A 17,534-nucleotide genomic window follows, 5' to 3' on the forward strand; every position below is an offset into this window, starting at 1 on the left:
TTATAACATTAGATTTGATTATATAACTTATATTTCCTACAAAAATAATTTCTTTTTATGAATATCTTATATAACATCATAATTTATAAATATTTTATGATTTTTCAAGTCTTAACAATAAAACAAGTCAGATTATTATTAGAATAAATTAATAAATTGAATTAAACACAAAATTAAAAGTAAGTCAATAACTAATTAATACATTTTACCTTATTAAACATGCTCAATTTTGTTTAAAAATATTAGTTTATCAAAATAAGTAATATAAAGATATATTTATATATTATGTATTACTTTATAAAAAAAAGTTATAATTGAAAAAAAAAATTATAATAAATTATTTTTTTTCTTTTTCGTTATATATTTAAATAATGATTATTAAAATTTTTTTATTTTTTTTATTAATTTTAACTATCCAAACAATTAATACATGTACCATTTTTTTCCTTTTAAAAACTTTTCTATCCTTTCTTTATTTTTTTTTCCTTTCCTTTCCTTTATTTATATATATACATAACGTTATAATTTAAATTTCAATAACTATAATATTTTTCCTTATCCCTTGTACTGCCGCCTCTTACGTATAAAAGAAAGTTAAAGCTGTTTACTTGAGTACTAAGCGGATTAGTCAACCATGATTCCATTCAAGGCAAAACCACAATCTAACACATCAAGTTTTCTTGGCTTATTAGCATCATAAGCGACTATGCATCAATTTCACTCCGAAATCTAACCTGAGATTGGAGGGATTTATATTTTTGGTATTTTCTAGAAATTGACTTGATGCTTTATGATCTGCTAAAATAATTCTCTCCAAACCCACTTCAATGCAAGAGCTTCTTCCATCAGTCATCTAACCTTCCACTATCACATTTCTCTAACTTCAAGGCTCTCCCACTAATGTTCATTTCATGGTAATTATTTCCAGCAGGGAACATGCTGAAAAAGACGGAATAAATCACTAAGCACAAAACAAGGGAAAAAAACAACGGGCACTTAATCCTTGTAAACTGTTTGTAGTGAGAGTGGTTGAGAGCAAAGATATGATATATGTGGAGGCTGAGTCAGAAATCAGTAAAGGATAGTGACCAAAAAGAGAATCAAATGAGTGAGAGCACTTGCTTCCTAATGCCTCGACACTGAGTTCATAAATTGATTCCCTGGAGACACGGCTGCCCAAGTACCAGAGCCCCCACCAGCTCCAACTCAATCCAACCCCACTAGGGCGCCCTTGCAATTCCTTCCCTTTTCACTTCCTCCCTACAACCTGACCTTCCTATCCAGCAGCGGTCACGAAGAAAGCTCACCCAATCAGCCTTAGAAAGTGGATAACTGTTTCTTTCAACCTTTCATTTCCGCCTTTTTTTTTCTTTTATTTATTTATTCCTTTTAGATAACACGTTAAAAGAGACGCATATCAATACAATTTGATTAAAGTAATCGCCTACTATTTTTTATGCTGCTTACGGTCTCCTCAGGTTTGGAATTACTCGTGATTTGAGGGTTAATGGTGGAAGTAATATTATTTGGTGGGGTAAATTATGGTAAGACGGAAAAAGTTATTTTTAGTTGATCGTTTTTTTTTTTTTATTGAGAAATTTGAAAGTTTGGATTTTGGTTAAACATAAATCAGATGGATCCCACAATCATGAAAATATGACGAAGAGAGTATTTTTTACTGCTTCATTGATAACGTCTCCGTGGCACATGTTCGGTTTTGGCTGTGTTTCTTTCACTTTCCTTTCTCAATTTCTCTGATCTTTATGTCAAGTTTAATTGTTTTTAGTTTCTTGCCTTCCAATTTATACAATAAATAATAATTGTCCATATATTTCAATTTAAAACAACATCAGATTTGGCATTTAAATTGATTTTAGGTTCAAAAATATTTTTATAACAATTCACACATGATTGAATAATGATCTATCTTGATAATGACTTAATTTATTAGGATAAAAATTACTTAACAAAATTCTTTATTTAAAAAAAATGGTTGTATAAAAAATTCATATATTTTTATATCATAAAGTGAAAATTGTATATTAGGGTATATTATTCTTTGAGATTAATTCTATAAAAAAATTATAAATATGAAAAAAAAAAAAAAAAAAAAAAAACCTCGTCTACGGATAAAAGTGAGTGCATTAATTGATTGGAACCAATTTAACCAATAAAAATAGATCAAATCGAATTTATTTGGTTTCAATATTAATCAGTTAAAAAATTATTTATGCAATTAACTTCATCCTTTTATTGATTTTAAAATTATAACAGAATAAAACCGAACTAATTGATTTTATTAATTTATTTTTAAATATATTTTAATATATATGATATAAGTACAACAAAATTCATATAATAATTTCAAATCACATAAATAATATAATATATCATTTATTTTATATAAATATAGAACAACTTTTATATAATAATATGAATTATATTTTTTTAATAATTAAAACCAGTCAAACCAATTTAACCATTGACTTAAGCTAATTTCGATTATTTTGATTAGTTACTTTAATTAAGTTAATTCCTCTTTTGATTAATTACTTTAATTCGATTCAGCTCAATAGATTATTTCAAATTCAATTTTTAGATTTTAAAGACTGAACCCACTGACAGTTCTCCCCCTATTCTAAACCGGTAAATCCCTGATGACGAGTTTTTATTACCTTACATGAGCTGTGGTGCACAGTAAAATATGTCAGTGGCAAAGCCAGGACTTTATCTCAATTTACAGAATGTATACAGAAAAAGAAACGGAAAAAAAAAAAGTGGTACTTTGGTTTATAGAATAGCTAAAAGGGTCTTTCATAACTAGGTTTCGTTGTCCAAACTCCAAACTCCATCACCCATCTATCCCATTAAATCTGCACACCGCATATGCTTTAACTTTATAAGTATCTTTTTGCATTTTCCCTCAGTAGACCATCAAAATTAAATTACTACAGCTGATAGCATCTGCGTAACATTAACGTAAAGAGGGAGACAAGGGAAATGTCTCAACCCATAGGCGCTACGAGAGACCAGAGTGGAGCAAGACAACTTCCTAGACTCTTAAGCAAAAGCTTTGTTGTACGATCCCACTAAGAATCAAACAATAACTTTTTGAACAGAATAATTTCAACAATAAGATCTTTTAGTTTGCCTCACAATCTGCTTTCATAGGCAACACTTGAATCCTGACGGAAACCAAATTCACACAGAACAAACCATCAATGATAAGTCACGGAAAACTCAGGAGGCTTAATAGGTGCTACTAGCTGGCTAGATCCACTTGATCTTCCTGATCCTAATGGTACTCCGAAACCATTTGAGAGGTTACTGGTAAAATGTGGAACTACAACCTATTCAGCTCAACAGTTTTTGACTGCCCTTCATACATTCAATCCCGATCCTCCAAATTGATGCACCACATTGTACAGCAATGCATCTCATGGAAAATGGAAGGAGGCTCACCAATTATAGATCATGAAATACTGACTGAAACACAAATCAGCGAACTCCACCAAAAATCTTGTTTCTAGATATGAACAAGGCAATAATTCCCATAAAACCAACTGATGCAGCAGGAAATAAATTATATTCAAGAGTGGACAGCACTTATGAGTGGTTAATCAACATAACATGAAAAATGCAGGCCATAAATGGTAAATAAAGATTTTCTGAAGCTGACTTAGCCACAAGTCTAAACATTACTACAGATCAATGGATAGAATCATACATGTTAATCATTGGATAAACTAAGCAAGCACCAGTAACTGTCTGAAATATAAGAAGCAGCTTCTGTAAGGTGACTTATAATACATGAAAGGTGAAGGTATGCTTTAAAGATAGCACAGTTGAGTCAAGTGGCTTGACCTACATGAAATTAAAAAGACTTATAACGCTAGTCCACATAACCGACGGGATGACCATCACTTTCCACTGCAGATTTAAAAAAAATCAACACAAGTCACAAACAGAGAGAGAGAGAGAGAGAGAGAGCAAGTAAGTTTATGTGTGAAAGAGTTTATTTCAATTTGCTTACCTATTCATCATAAGAGTTATATTATCTCCCTTGAGAAGAATCCTTCCTGAGAAAACAAACAAATAAATAAGATGACATGCATCAACAAGGGAGAAAACAATAAGAGTGAGACAATTCACCTAATGACTTTCTGCTCTTTTTCTTGATGTTAACTTCTTCAGCATCATCCAGAACCAAATTCATGTACTCATCAAAACCCTGTAAAAGCCAAACAGGCCAATTAAGAAGCTGATTATTAAGATTATCAATAAGATTATATCTCAGAGCGCAAATATGAGTTTCAGTTCTTGTGCAGTCAATTGAATTTTCCAAACAGTCATAATCATAATTGAACATTATATATGTATACTTGCAATTTATGACATGTTATTTCTTTCATGCATTCTCACATTCCGTTGTACTGCACAGAAACAGATCCATTGTTGATTCATTTTACCCACATGGTTACAGATCTAATGTCATGTTCAAGGATCTCATTTATATAAAGGGCTCTCATAGCCTGATCCAGCATGATCACCTTTTGTGACTCAACCAATCAAACCAGTTAACACATCAAAAAATTTGTAGAATAGTCAGGCACATAATTAATTATGAAATTTAGAGCATCATCCTTCTTTAACCTTTAGGTATCTAAGACATTTCAGAAACATTGGCTTGGACTCAGATAAAGAATTATTAAGGGAATTCCGGAAAACTTTTTTTACCAGACATACATAGCACATACCAATTATGATACATGGGACTCTATTTTTTGTCTTTAAATTAGCCAAATGGCCATTTGTCACCATCTATGTTGCTTGCACTCAGATTTTCAGTGGAGCATTCACATCATCATGACTCCAAACAAACACGGCTATGGTGTCAGATTTTGGTTGACTTGGCAGGGGAGAAAATAATCCCCCAAATTAGACTGAAATGTTGCCCTAACCAAAGTTCTGTTCTTTATTTTCCTCACCCTTTTACCTTTCAATTGTTGTAGAATCTTCCTCGTACCCCACACAATAAACATTCAATTTATAATCATTAGGGAAATGGGAAGAAGAAGCTTGAAGAACAAAAAGAGAACAGAACATTAGATATAGCTAAGAAAGAGTGAAAAAAGAGGCCAAATCTAGAGAGAATGAAGCAAACCTGACAGAGGAACATACCAACATACCAACACAACAAACATACAATTTATAATCATGTATTAGGCATGTCAAACACTTAGATACATACTAACACCCAACAGCGGTACTCAAATCCAACAACATAGAGCTTCAACAATCTGCCTTATTCTTATTAATAACACACTGTATATCGCATTCCTCACATATCACCCACTCGTTTATTCTCCCACAAACATTAATCCCATCATGCTTTCCTTGAGCATTACATCTAATTATCATCTAAACCTCACACTTGCCATGCCATACTAGAGCTTTCTAAAAAGCTTCAGCTTTTCCTTTCTTGATCATGTCTTCCCCCTATAACATGTATGCAACATTACACCCTCGATGTAAGGACACCCTATTATATTTACATAATCCTAGATCTCTAAGTTGTCACATCATAGTTGAGCTTTCTAAAGCATTTTTCTTCTTCCTTTCTTGATCATCTATTCTTTCCATGAAATATTCATCATTATAGCTCTTGAAGAATCCCCTACTATATTTTGGCCACTCTATTAGAAATCAGAACTAGAATGATTGCAAAAAAAGAGGACCAAGAAAGAAGGAGGTGAGGGCAATATTTAGGACTTCATAAAGACAGTGTGATGGCAAAAATAAGCTTAGAGGGGCCCAAATTAGTGGTTTTCAAGGATCACTTATTAAAGGACATCAATCTAAAATAATATCAATGAATGTATAAAATAGTGATAACGAATATAATAATGGTGAAATTAAATCATGAAAACTAACAAGGTTATCTTCTAATTTGATCGTCAAGGTTTGTAATGAACTTGCTTTTAGGGTGTTGATGAATACTTCAGATTGTTTACAAGTCTAAAATGCTAATAAAATGCAAAAATAAATTAATTTTAATAATAAAAAAAAACTCAACAAAGTCACTAGAAATCCAAAGGCATAAGGTCAAAAGCTTCACAAAAAAGGTTGACATTGCTTGAAAAAAAAAAAAAAGACTCAACATAATCACTAGAGTACCACAAGGATAACGTTAAAAGCTTCACACCAGAGGTTGACATTGCTCCAAGCAATGCTAAAAGAAATTCTGATAGGTAATAAATTCTCATGGCATGACCCTAAACAAAAGAAATTGCTTACATTTATCCAAGCCTGCACTCATGTCCCTAAGAGGGCCTGAGGTCCAAGATGTAAAACTAAAGATATTTGGAGATTATGGTTTCATTTCATGCAAAGTCTTCCATAAACAGAAATAAGCACAAAGAAAACAGCAGTCAATATAGAAGTCTGTAATTTCCTCGTTACTAGCGATGTTAATATGGTCTTAAAAAGCAAATTCGATTAAGTTGAAGGCTTTGGAAGTTGTAAACATATATAAGGAAATGATATGATAAACTATTAAGTTGAAGGCTTTGGTTGTAAACATATATAACCAAATGATATGATAAACTATCTCACGGCACAACGAAGAAAAGAGCCAAAAAAGAAATCGACTGAGTATCTTGGAACATAATTGAGTCCATGTTTAAAGATGCAACCATCAAGGGGAAGGCAAACTACTCAAGATTAGCCTATGATAATCAAGTATGCGAAACAAAGAAAGAACCTTTTTCAAACAAAATGGAATCAAGTACAAGCAAGCAACAATACTAAAGCAAAATATAATGTAAGAAATAAGAAATAGAAAGTTTCTATGACGACTGGCGACAGCAGCATTAATACTACCAAATGGATTGAAGATTCAATATTTAAATAAAATGAAATCAAAGAAAAAGCTGTCTTTCAAAAGGAAAATCCCAACCTTGATAGTTGATACAAGAGTGAAATAAAACAAACAAGAACAAACAGACAAAAGCCATTAGTGCTACTTTTTTTGGTTAAAAACTCATTAGTGAAATTTAAACATACAACAATGTCAAATGACAATTACTGCATAATTTTGGAATATCTTATCTACTTGTTAGGGTAATTTCAAGATAGTATGGAAGGAGCTGACTTGAATCAAGCCATTAGGGTTTCAGGAAGAGATAGGTTTGTCAATTTGCCAACAATCCATATTCAGATATTAGTCAAATGGCTTTGGCTTGTGTTTCCCTTTATGTTTCCTTTTTTGCTTCACTTTCTTCTTCCACCATCTTCTTTACTCTTTCTCCATCATGATTTTTTCCTTGACTAAATTCACTTTGGCTAAATTGGCAGGGGAGATATTAATCCCCCAAATTAGACCGAAATGTTGACCTAACTGAAGTTCTCTTTCTTCATTTTCCTCACTTTTTTACCTTTCAATTGTTGTAGAATCTTCATCCCATCCCACACAATAAACAGACGATATATAATCATTAGGAAATGGGGAGAAGAAACTTGAAGAACAAAAAGAGAACAGAACATTGGATATAGCTAAGAAAGAGCGAGAAAAGAGGCCAAATCAGGAAAGAATGAAGCAAGCCTGACAGAGTACGAGAAAGGAACAGAGAAATATTGAGAAACAAAGAAAAAGCCAAAAGACGTAAATATGAGAAGTTTATGGGGCTGCTACAACTTTACTGATTGGTTTAAATTCAGTCACGTGATGTCCCACTTTTCACCTTGTTATTGCTGCCAACCTCTTTGTCATTTTCCTCAATCCCACTTCCGTTCATTTGTTCAAGCATAATTTGTGCCAATAACATCAGAACTGTAAATTATCTACTGTTATGGGCTGGAAAGGAGATTGATTGCTTTTATGATTTTGTTTCTTCTCTAAAGACCCAAAACCAAAACACAAGTAACCATTTTCTTTGCATAAAAGATACTTAAACTACTGATATAATAATATTAACCATCTTAACATTTATATTTGGACAAAGAATCCTGGCACCTCTGTCCTTGTTTCGAACACTTTATAGTTGTATCCCATGACTTCAATTTCATGTAGTAGACATGTCAAACACTTTAGATACATACTGACACCCAACAGCAGTACCCGAGTTCGAGCAACATAGATCACGACATCAACTTCAACAATCTGCCTTATTCTTATTAACAACACACTATACCTCTCATATCAACCACTCCTTTATTCTCCCCCAAAGATTAATCCCACCATGCTTTCCTTGAGCATTACATTTAGTTATATCATCCTACATCTCACACTTGCCATGCCATGCTAAAGCTTTCTAAAGAGCTTCATTTTTTCCTTTCTTGCCCATGTCTTCTCCCTATAACATGTATGCGACATTACACCCCTTGGGGTAAGGACGCCCTGTTATAGTTACGTCATCCTAGATCTATCAATTGTCACATCATAGTTGAACTTTCTAAAGCATTTTTCTTCTTCCTTTCTTGATCATCTCTTCTTTCCATAAAAAATTCATCATTATAGCCCTTGAAGAATCCCCTACTATATTTCAACCGCTCTATTAAAGATCAGAACTAGAATGTTAGGAAAAAGGATGCTAAAAAAAGGACCAAGAAAGGAGGAGCATACAATATTTAAAGTATTTAGCTGTCACATGGCATGTGAAGGAGTTAAGGTGGATGCAACCATGTACATTGCTTAAGGAAACATTTCAAGGAATGTTTACAGCAAAATAAACGAGGATTTGGAAATGGGGGTGAGGGCAATATTTAGGATTTGATAAAGAAAGACAGCAAGATGGCAAATATAAGCTTAGAGGGCGCCAAGTTAGGGGATTTCAAGGATCACTTATTAAAGAACATCACTCTAGAATAATATCAATGAATGTATGAAATAGTGATAAGGAATACAATAGTGGTGAAATCAAATCATGAAAACTAACAAGTTTATCTTCTAATTTGATGGTCAAGGTCTGTAATGAACTTACTTTTAGCGTGTCGAGGGAATACTTCAGATTGTTTACAAGTCTAAAATGGTAGTAAAATACAAAAATAAATTAATTCTAGCAATAAAAAAGCAGTCAACATAGTCACTAGAGATCCAAAGGCATAAGGTCAAAAGCTTCACAACAAAGGTTAACACTGCTTGAAAAAGGAAAAAAAAGACTCAACATAATCGCTAGAGTCCCACAAGGATAAGGTCAAAAGCTTTACACCAGAGGCTGACATTGCTTCAGTGCCAAAAGGAAGTCTAATAGATATTGGAATTCTCATAGCCTGACCCTAAACAAAAGAAATTGTTTACATGTATGTAAGCCTCCACTCACGTCCCTAAAAGGCCCTGCGGTCCAAGATGTAAAACTAAAGATATTTGGAGGTTATGGTTTCATTTCATCCAAAGTCTTCCATAAACAGAAGCACAAAGAAAACAGCAGTCAATGGGAATGTCTGTAATTTCCTCAATTACTAGCAATGTTAACATGGTCTCGAAAAGCAAATCCGATTAAGTTGAAGGCTGTGGAAGTTGTAAACAATTATAAGGAAATGATATGATGATAAACTATCTCATGGCAAGACGAAGAAAAGGGCAAATAAAGAAATCAACTGAGTATCTTGGAACTCGGGATTTAAATTGCAATAGCAGTTATGTTTTCGATCACGTTGCGTTTATCTTAGTTGAGGACATAATGAAGAGCCTTGCGATCACTATGGTCATCGCAGTTGTGAATTTTTTTTAATTTTTCACAATTTGCTATAAAATATAGTAAATATAATTATAATCATAAAAATTCTTATTTTATGATCTTTAAGGTTGTTTAAGACATTTCATCTCTTTTATTTACTTGAAAAAAATATTCAGAATTTTTTTGAATATTTGATTTTGCAGCATATTCGAATACAAAATCATAAATTAATAAATAATAAAATCAAGATATAATCATTTAACTTTAATTATTTTTCACCAAAATTATACAAAATATTTAACCCTTCAATTTTCAACAAACATTTTTCCCTAAAATTTCTCCATCTATATCATATTAACTATTAACTTTTTTTCAATTTTAAACTTCTTTCTTATAAAATTTCCTGCCACTAAAATTTCTAAAATTTTCTACAATTAATAAATGCTTTCCTAAATTAAAAAAATCACACAATAAAAAACCCCTCCCTCAATCACTCCCATATGCCTTCAGCCTTTAATCCCTCCCTTGTCTCTCAACTCTCACATATCTTTTTTTTCCTTCTGCTTTTCACCTCTGAGTCTCATTCTCAATTTCTCAATTTCTCAAACTCTCATCTCAACCTCTCCCTTCTCAATTCTCTTCACTCATTCTCCTCTATCAACTCTCAAACTCAACTCCAAAAGGCCCAAAACCCCACCCTAGGTCCTCTCCCCTAAAGCAACTCGTCACCAGCCTCTCAACCTTCCTTACAGCCCCATGATTCGATGATTTACTTTGCAGTTCAACCCACCCCACATCCCAATTCTCGACCAAGAAAACCCACCGTAATCCACCCAATGACCCAACCCTAGCCATAGCCCCTTACTACTTCAAAGATTCAGAGCATAGAGCCTTAACGATGGATAGAGGAGCCCCCACCAATTCAACGGAAATTTGCAAAAAAAAAAAAAAAAAAAAGGGTAATTACTTGCCACTTATCTTATAATAGTTGTGTGTTGATTACGTTGGATTGGGGCTGAATTGATGTTGATGTCACATTAAGAATTTTTTTTTTTTTTTTTGGTTTAGTCTCTTGGATGCCCAATAGTTTCTTGAATACCCAACTTTTTGTACTTTTAATATTCTAGCTTTCGACAAAAAATGGAGTCGCAGACCATTATGCCGATTTTCACAGCCGCTACCCACCATTATCAATGTTACTGAAATTCTATCCAAATTTTTCCAATAAAGATGGCGGAGAGAGGCACTACCACAAAATCGCCACCACTTTTCCACTACTCCGCTATTTAAATCCCTACTTGGAACATAATTGAGTCCATGTTTAAATATGCAACCATCAAGGGAAGGCAAACTACTCAAGAATAGCCTATGATAATCAAGTATGAGAAACAAAAAAAAGAATCTCTTACAAACAAAATGTAATCAAGTACAAGCAAGCAACCATACTAAACTAAAACATAATGTAAGAAACAAAAAGTTTCTACAACGATTAGCAACAGCTAGTTTTCAAATCCATCTATTAAAGGAAGCATTAGCAATACCAACTGGATTGAAGATTCAATTTTTAAATCACGTGCAATCAAAGAAAAAGCCATCTTTGAAAAGAGAAAATCCACCCTTGACACAAGAATGAACGAACACAAACAAGAACAACCAAACAAAAGCCATTAGTGATACTTTTTTGGCTAAAAACTCAGTGAAATTTAAACATACAACAATGTCAAATAACAATTACTGAATAATTTTGGAATATCTTATATATTTGTTATGGTGAATTCAAGATTGCAAAGAAGAAGCTGACTTGAATCAAGCCATTAGGGTTGCAGAAAGAGTTGGATTTTTCAATTTGCAAACAATCCAATTTGGTATGTTAGTCAAATGGCTTTGGCTTGTCATGTTTCCCTTTGTTTCTCTTTTCATTTCACTTTCTTCTTCCACCATCTTCTTTCCATGCTCAGGCTCCATGATTTGTCCCTTGACTAAATTCACAATTTTCTCTAAGGTATTGGTGGTGGTGATTTCTCATAATTAGATAATGATTTATGTAACTCCAAATTTTTTCACATCTTTATCATCAAAAAAGTTTTCTATGAATTCTTGAAAGATTTGTGAAGCAAATTTCCCTATTTGTAGAACAAGAAGCAAGCAAGCCTTCATTTTCTATCAACCTTAGAGTTATTTAGTTAGCCAATCAAAAGCTAAATATTCCTATTTTATAAGACTGTCTAGGCCTTTAATAATCTTCAGAAAAAAAAAAAAAGTTTTTCTTGTTTCTTTTTTGAGCAAACCCGAAAATTTATAATTAGAAATTGCAAGCTTTTTTTATGCAGTTTAGTACCTGGTTTTGAATTTTACTCTTCATGCGTTTTTCTTTTTAAGAATTTAAACTTGCCGAATAGGTAATTTGAATATATAGAGCTAAAAAGTCTTAGTTCCTATTTTTTTTATTTGCTTGAATGGAAAAAGGACACTACAGCTTTTAGCCTTGCTTTCTTTTATAGCACCCTTTTACTTTAGCTATAGTTTGGATAAATACTTAAGATTGTTTTAATTGTTACAATTGTTTATATTGGTAATTTCGTCCTTTTTGAGATGCAATCATGATTTTTAATGTATCAAAATTTATAATAATAATATTTAAACATGATCTAGAGTTTTTCATAAAAAACCAACCCCAAAAAAGCCATATTATGAAAATGCCTCAAAAGAGTATTTTAGTAATTTCACCTTTTCAATGTGCAATAATATTTAAACATAATTTGAAGTTTTTCACGAAAAGCTCCAGATCATAATTAAGTATTATTTTATAAATTTTGGTACTTTAAAATCATGAAAATCAATATTGAATCATGGGATTTAGGGAAAATCATGAAAATTACTTAAAACACTAATAAAGGTAAATTTGTAATTTTACATTGTATAACTCCATATAAAGACAAGAGAATGTGCAGGATATTATTTGAGCCCTTAGATTTTAAAATACCATAATCCATATGATCCAATATTGATTTTCATAATTTTAAAGTATCAAAAATTTTAAAATACCATAGACCATTAGATTATGGTATTTTAAAATCTAAGAGCTCAAATAATTTCCTGCACATTCTCTTGTCTTTATATAAGGTTATACAATGTAAAATTACAAATTTGCTTTTATTAGTGTTTTAAGTAATTTTCATGATTTTCCCCAAATCCTATGATCCAATATTGATTTTCATGATTTTAAAATAACAAAATTTATAAAATAATATTTAATTATAATATGAAATTTTTCATGAAAAACACAACCCAAAAAAGTTAAATTATGAAAATGCCCTTCATTTTGCTAATTTCACCCCTTTGGAGGTGCAATCAAGATTTTTAATACATCAAAGTTCATAAAATAATATTTAAATATAATCTAAAGTTTTTCACAAACAACCAACTCCAAAAAGATCAAATTACAAAAGTACTCCTAAAGGATATTTTAGTAATTTCACCTTTTTGAAGTGCAATCAAGATTTTTAATACATCAAAATTCATGCAATAATATTTAACCATGATTTGGAGTTTTTCACGAAAAACCAACCCCAAAAAGACCAATGGACGAAAATGATCCTAAAAGGTATTTTTGTAGTTTCAGCCTTCTTGAGGTCTAACAAGATTTTTAAAAGTCTAAATCATAATTTTATTATTAAAGAGTCTCAATTGTCCTTATCAATCACAAAATCCAAAGGTTAACTCCAATTTGACAAAATTTGACTAGTTTGACTAAATTAACTTTTAAATCCACCTTTGACTTTCATATTGATTTTTGCTACTTTTCTTGCATCAACCTAAGAATCAATTTGTTCAAAAACCATGGAATTTCCGTAAAGCTTGAAAAATCTTAAAAGAGATCCGGGTCTCAATTTTCAAAGCATCGTAATTGACAAGATCATATCCAAACAAAATTAAGTGTCTACAAACCCTAACAATGTTTTATGCAAAATCACAACTACTTAGCAATAACATGAAACACAAGCACTTAAAAACAGCAGTGAGAATCATGCAAAACCAAAAATATCTACATTCTATTTCTATGAAACGAGAATTTATAACATTGTTCTCAACATTTATTAGTCTAAGGTATAAGACACACCAGCAGTTAAAGCTTAAGACTCTATTGGAGGGACTCTATTGGAGGTCTCGAGGTCGAAACCTGGGTTGAGCAGGGAGAGATCTTTGCGAATGGAAGAGAGCTACCCCTCATTGTGTAGCCCAATATCGCTTGTAGTAAGCAACAATGTGCAGCAACAGTTAAAATTTCTAACACAATTCAATTAAAGAATAAAATCTTTACCACAATAAGTAGCTTTAAAATTACTTATTTAAAGAAAATTTTCCACCCTAAACTTAAGAAAACAATACACAACTTACAATAATTCGGCCTTCAATCCTCAAATCTTTCTGCTCAAAAAGCCAAATCTGAATGCGAGCTTTCTGGATAATTTCAAATGGAAAAAAAAGAAGAACAAAAGGCAAAACAACCCATTAACAAACAAGCAAAACCAAGTATGCCCAGAAAACCCAATGAAGGAAATGTAGCATTAAATAGTCACTTACACTTTGGAGAAACCTGAAGATCAGGTTCTGTTGCCGCAGAAAAACCGTGCAAGAAAATTAAAAAAAAAAAAAAAGAAAAGAAAGAAATCAGTAAAATGGGAGAGGTTTTAAAAATAAAGGAAACAATGAAAGAGGAACATACGATGGGTTGAGTCATGATCCTCTGGACTTTGGTGCTCGCCATGGCTGTGGAAAAGTCGACGTTTTTTTTCCTCTTTGTCGAAAGGCTTGAGTAGCTGAGCTCTTAAACCCTAGCTTAGAAATTAGAATTGAGAGAGAGCTCGTTTTAAAGAAGAAAAAGCAAAAAATAAAACCTCCCGAGTCCCAACGCACACCTCACAACTTTTACAGTTTTTTTTTAATACATGAATAGTAACTTTCTTTAAGAAATTTTTTAAAATATCACTTAATTATTAATTTTTTTTAATTAAATCATTTCAATTTGAGTAATTTGTTTTTTGTTGCTAATTACGTATTGATATGATGTTATCATACAAGTTTCACGTAATACTATCTTATCATTTGATAAATCAAGCGACATTATTGATATAATATTATAAAATTTAAAAAAATAAATAAATTTTAATCATTTAATTTTAAAAAAAATTTATTCTAATCATTTAATTCTAAAATTTTATAATTTAATCACTAATAAATAAATCTTTAAATTTTATAAAAAAGTATAAATAAATATTTGATATTTTATTACATAAAATTAATGATAAATTTTTATTTTATTGTAATTATACTATTTAAATTTAAAAAATCAAAAAATATTATTCACTTGTAAAAATTATTAAAAAATATTATTTCACATTTTTGCCATTCAATTCATCTAAATAAATTCAATTAAGTATTTCATATTTCATAAAATCAAAATTTACTTTTAATTTCATTTAGTAAAATATTAAAGGAAATATAGATAACAAAATAATATAAAAATAATTTATTTATATTAAATTTCACAAATCATTTATAATTCAATAGTTATAAAGTTTTGTTGAATATGACATTTAAATATTAATAATTTCACAAACAATGGTGACCAAAACTTAAAATTTTAAAATAGTTACTTAAATTTATTTAGATTAACTGAACAACAAATATTTGAAATAATAATATTTTAGCAAATTTGACAATTGATTAACATTTTTTTATTTTTCAAATTTAAATGATATAATTATAATAAAATAAAGTTCATAATTTAATTTCATGCAATAAAAATATTGAATGTTTATTTTTTTTTTTTTTATAAAATTCAATGACTTATTTAAGTATTGTTTTAATAGGTAATGTAGATATTAAATTTTTTCGAATTGTCCAATTTCATTCATTGGGTTTGAGCCTACTGTTTTTATTTCATTTTCATTTTTTACTTTTGTTTTTATTTTATTATTTATTTAGTTTTAGAATTTAATAATAAATAAGATATTAATCAACTATTAAACAAAAAAAAAAAACAAAACAAAACAAGAAAAGATAAGAAAAAAACACAAACAAAAAAAATAATTAATAAAAAAATAAACAAAGAAACAAAAGGGGTCGGTGACAATAAATGCTGTGCATGACACCATTACCACCCACTCCCCTGTAAGTCACGAGCCTTGAACCTTGAGACACCATAACCTGCACGACCTGCTAGTGCACCAACCCATCATTTGCCCTCAATTGCCACCATCACCTTGGCAACAAGAGTTGTAGCCGAAGCTTTATAAATAAGAGCTCCATAAACGCCAAACAAAAAAGATGAGTAAGTCCCTGCCTAAAAGCCTAGTAAGAAAAAACCCAAAAAAAAGAGAGAAATTTTGCCAAAAAACTAACCAAAAAATTACTAGAAATCCTACCTAAAAAAAGAAAAAAAATGGACACAAGGCTTTTGTTAAACCAAAAAACCTTTTCGTCTACACAGAAAATTAAAAAAAAAAAAAAAGAAAACCAAACATAAAATAAAAAAATAGTCCCCTAGGATGAGGACCCAACTCCATTAAACCCAAAAAAAAAAAAACAAAAATAGGTCATTTTTTACCAAAAGTTTAAGGCTCAATCTATATTGATTGGGATTTTTTTTATTAAATCGGAGGCCATATTTGGGATAGAAAGATCAAAGGGAGCTTTTTAGGATTTTTTTAAAATTTTTTATGCAAATCACTAACAACCGACGACTAACAACGCACTGTAGGTTACTGGGTATATTGGTCAGGGTTGGTTAAAAGAAAAAAACTTTTTTTAAAAAAATAGAAGAGGGAAATGAGCTAAAAAAAGGAAATTTATATATAGGCAGAAAGGGGTCTAAAAACAATGTCGTTTAGGAGATCAAGGTTCTGCACGCCAACCCGCGACCTGATTTAGGTTTGTGTAATAACTTGGTGACTTGCCTTTGCCCCAAGCCTTAACCAGTTCTGCTAAACCGTTTACCCGAACCGAATCACCCCTAACTAGTCCAACTGAACCAACGTTGATCGGTCAGGTTCAGGCTTTTTTTAAATTTTTTTATTTAATTTTTTTACTTTAACCATTTTAAGCTTTTATTATTTTTATTTATGCATGTTTAGAATTTTTAATTTTCTAGAATAAATATTTATTGCTTTTTTATAATAACAATAATAAATAAACAAAAATAAATAATGAAAAATAAAGTTTACATTTTTTATAATTTTAAGTTTTATTAAAATTTTAAAATAAACCTTGTAAAGTAATATAATAAATAACTAAAAGATAATAATAATAATAATACTAATAATAATAATAATAATAATAATAATAATAATGGTTTCTAAATGTTTGATAAATTTTAAATTTGAAAAAATAATAGGAAAAATAACCAAAAATAATATAAAAATAATGAAAAAGTGTAAGAAAGGAAATTTTTGTCTAATAATGCGATTCTAAGATACTCCAAGTAGTGATATCTATGAAATCTTTAGGTGAAAAGTTTTTTTTTAATACTACCAACGTATTTGAGTAGTTATAAAAAAAATTTAATATGATAGAAATTTCTCTTCTTTTCTATAAATAATAATAATTTTATTAAAAAATAAAATGTTTTAAAGAAAAAATAAAATATATGCATCAATATATTGTAATTTGCATTGCATACATGAAATATTTTTTATGTAAAATAAATACGAGCCTCTGAAGGTAAGATTCTAAGGTATTCCAAAAAACGATGCCTAAAAAAATTTTTGATAAGAAAAAATTCTTTTATTGTTGCCAACATACCAAAATATTTTAAGAATTATTTCAATAAAATGGTTCTAATTTATTTTTCTCAAA

At 30.4% G+C, this 17,534-nt stretch overlaps 1 protein-coding gene across 1 annotated transcript; it reads right to left on the reverse strand.

Annotated features, from left to right (window-relative positions):
* Positions 1-3,712: 3,712 nt before the first annotated feature.
* On the reverse strand, positions 3,713-14,594 carry LOC111284937 (uncharacterized). Its single transcript, XM_022874061.2, has 6 exons — positions 14,404-14,594; positions 14,262-14,288; positions 14,076-14,138; positions 4,153-4,231; positions 4,034-4,079; positions 3,713-3,930 (listed from the first exon to the last, which is right to left on the reverse strand). The coding sequence occupies exons 1-6, from the start codon at positions 14,443-14,445 to the stop codon at positions 3,921-3,923; spliced, it is 267 nt and encodes an 88-aa protein (XP_022729796.1). The 5' UTR covers positions 14,446-14,594; the 3' UTR covers positions 3,713-3,920.
* Positions 14,595-17,534: the final 2,940 nt, after the last annotated feature.

Source organism: Durio zibethinus, chromosome 6 (genome assembly GCF_047325235.1).
Source record: "Durio zibethinus cultivar Kanyao isolate XHJ-2024 chromosome 6, ASM4732523v1, whole genome shotgun sequence".
In the NCBI taxonomy this organism is placed as follows: Eukaryota; Viridiplantae; Streptophyta; class Magnoliopsida; order Malvales; family Malvaceae; genus Durio; species Durio zibethinus.

Bases quoted from the DNA above. Each gene is read 5' to 3' on its own strand.
- LOC111284937 (XM_022874061.2), bottom strand. From the start codon at position 14,445: ATGGCGAGCACCAAAGTCCAGAGGATCATGACTCAACCCATC. The intron at 14,289-14,403 runs GTATGTTCCTCT...CTGCGGCAACAG, and splicing joins GGATCATGACTCAACCCATC to AACCTGATCTTCAGGTTTCT. The intron at 4,080-4,152 runs GTGAATTGTCTC...TTGTTTTCTCAG, and splicing joins AAAGAGCAGAAAGTCATTAG to GAAGGATTCTTCTCAAGGGA.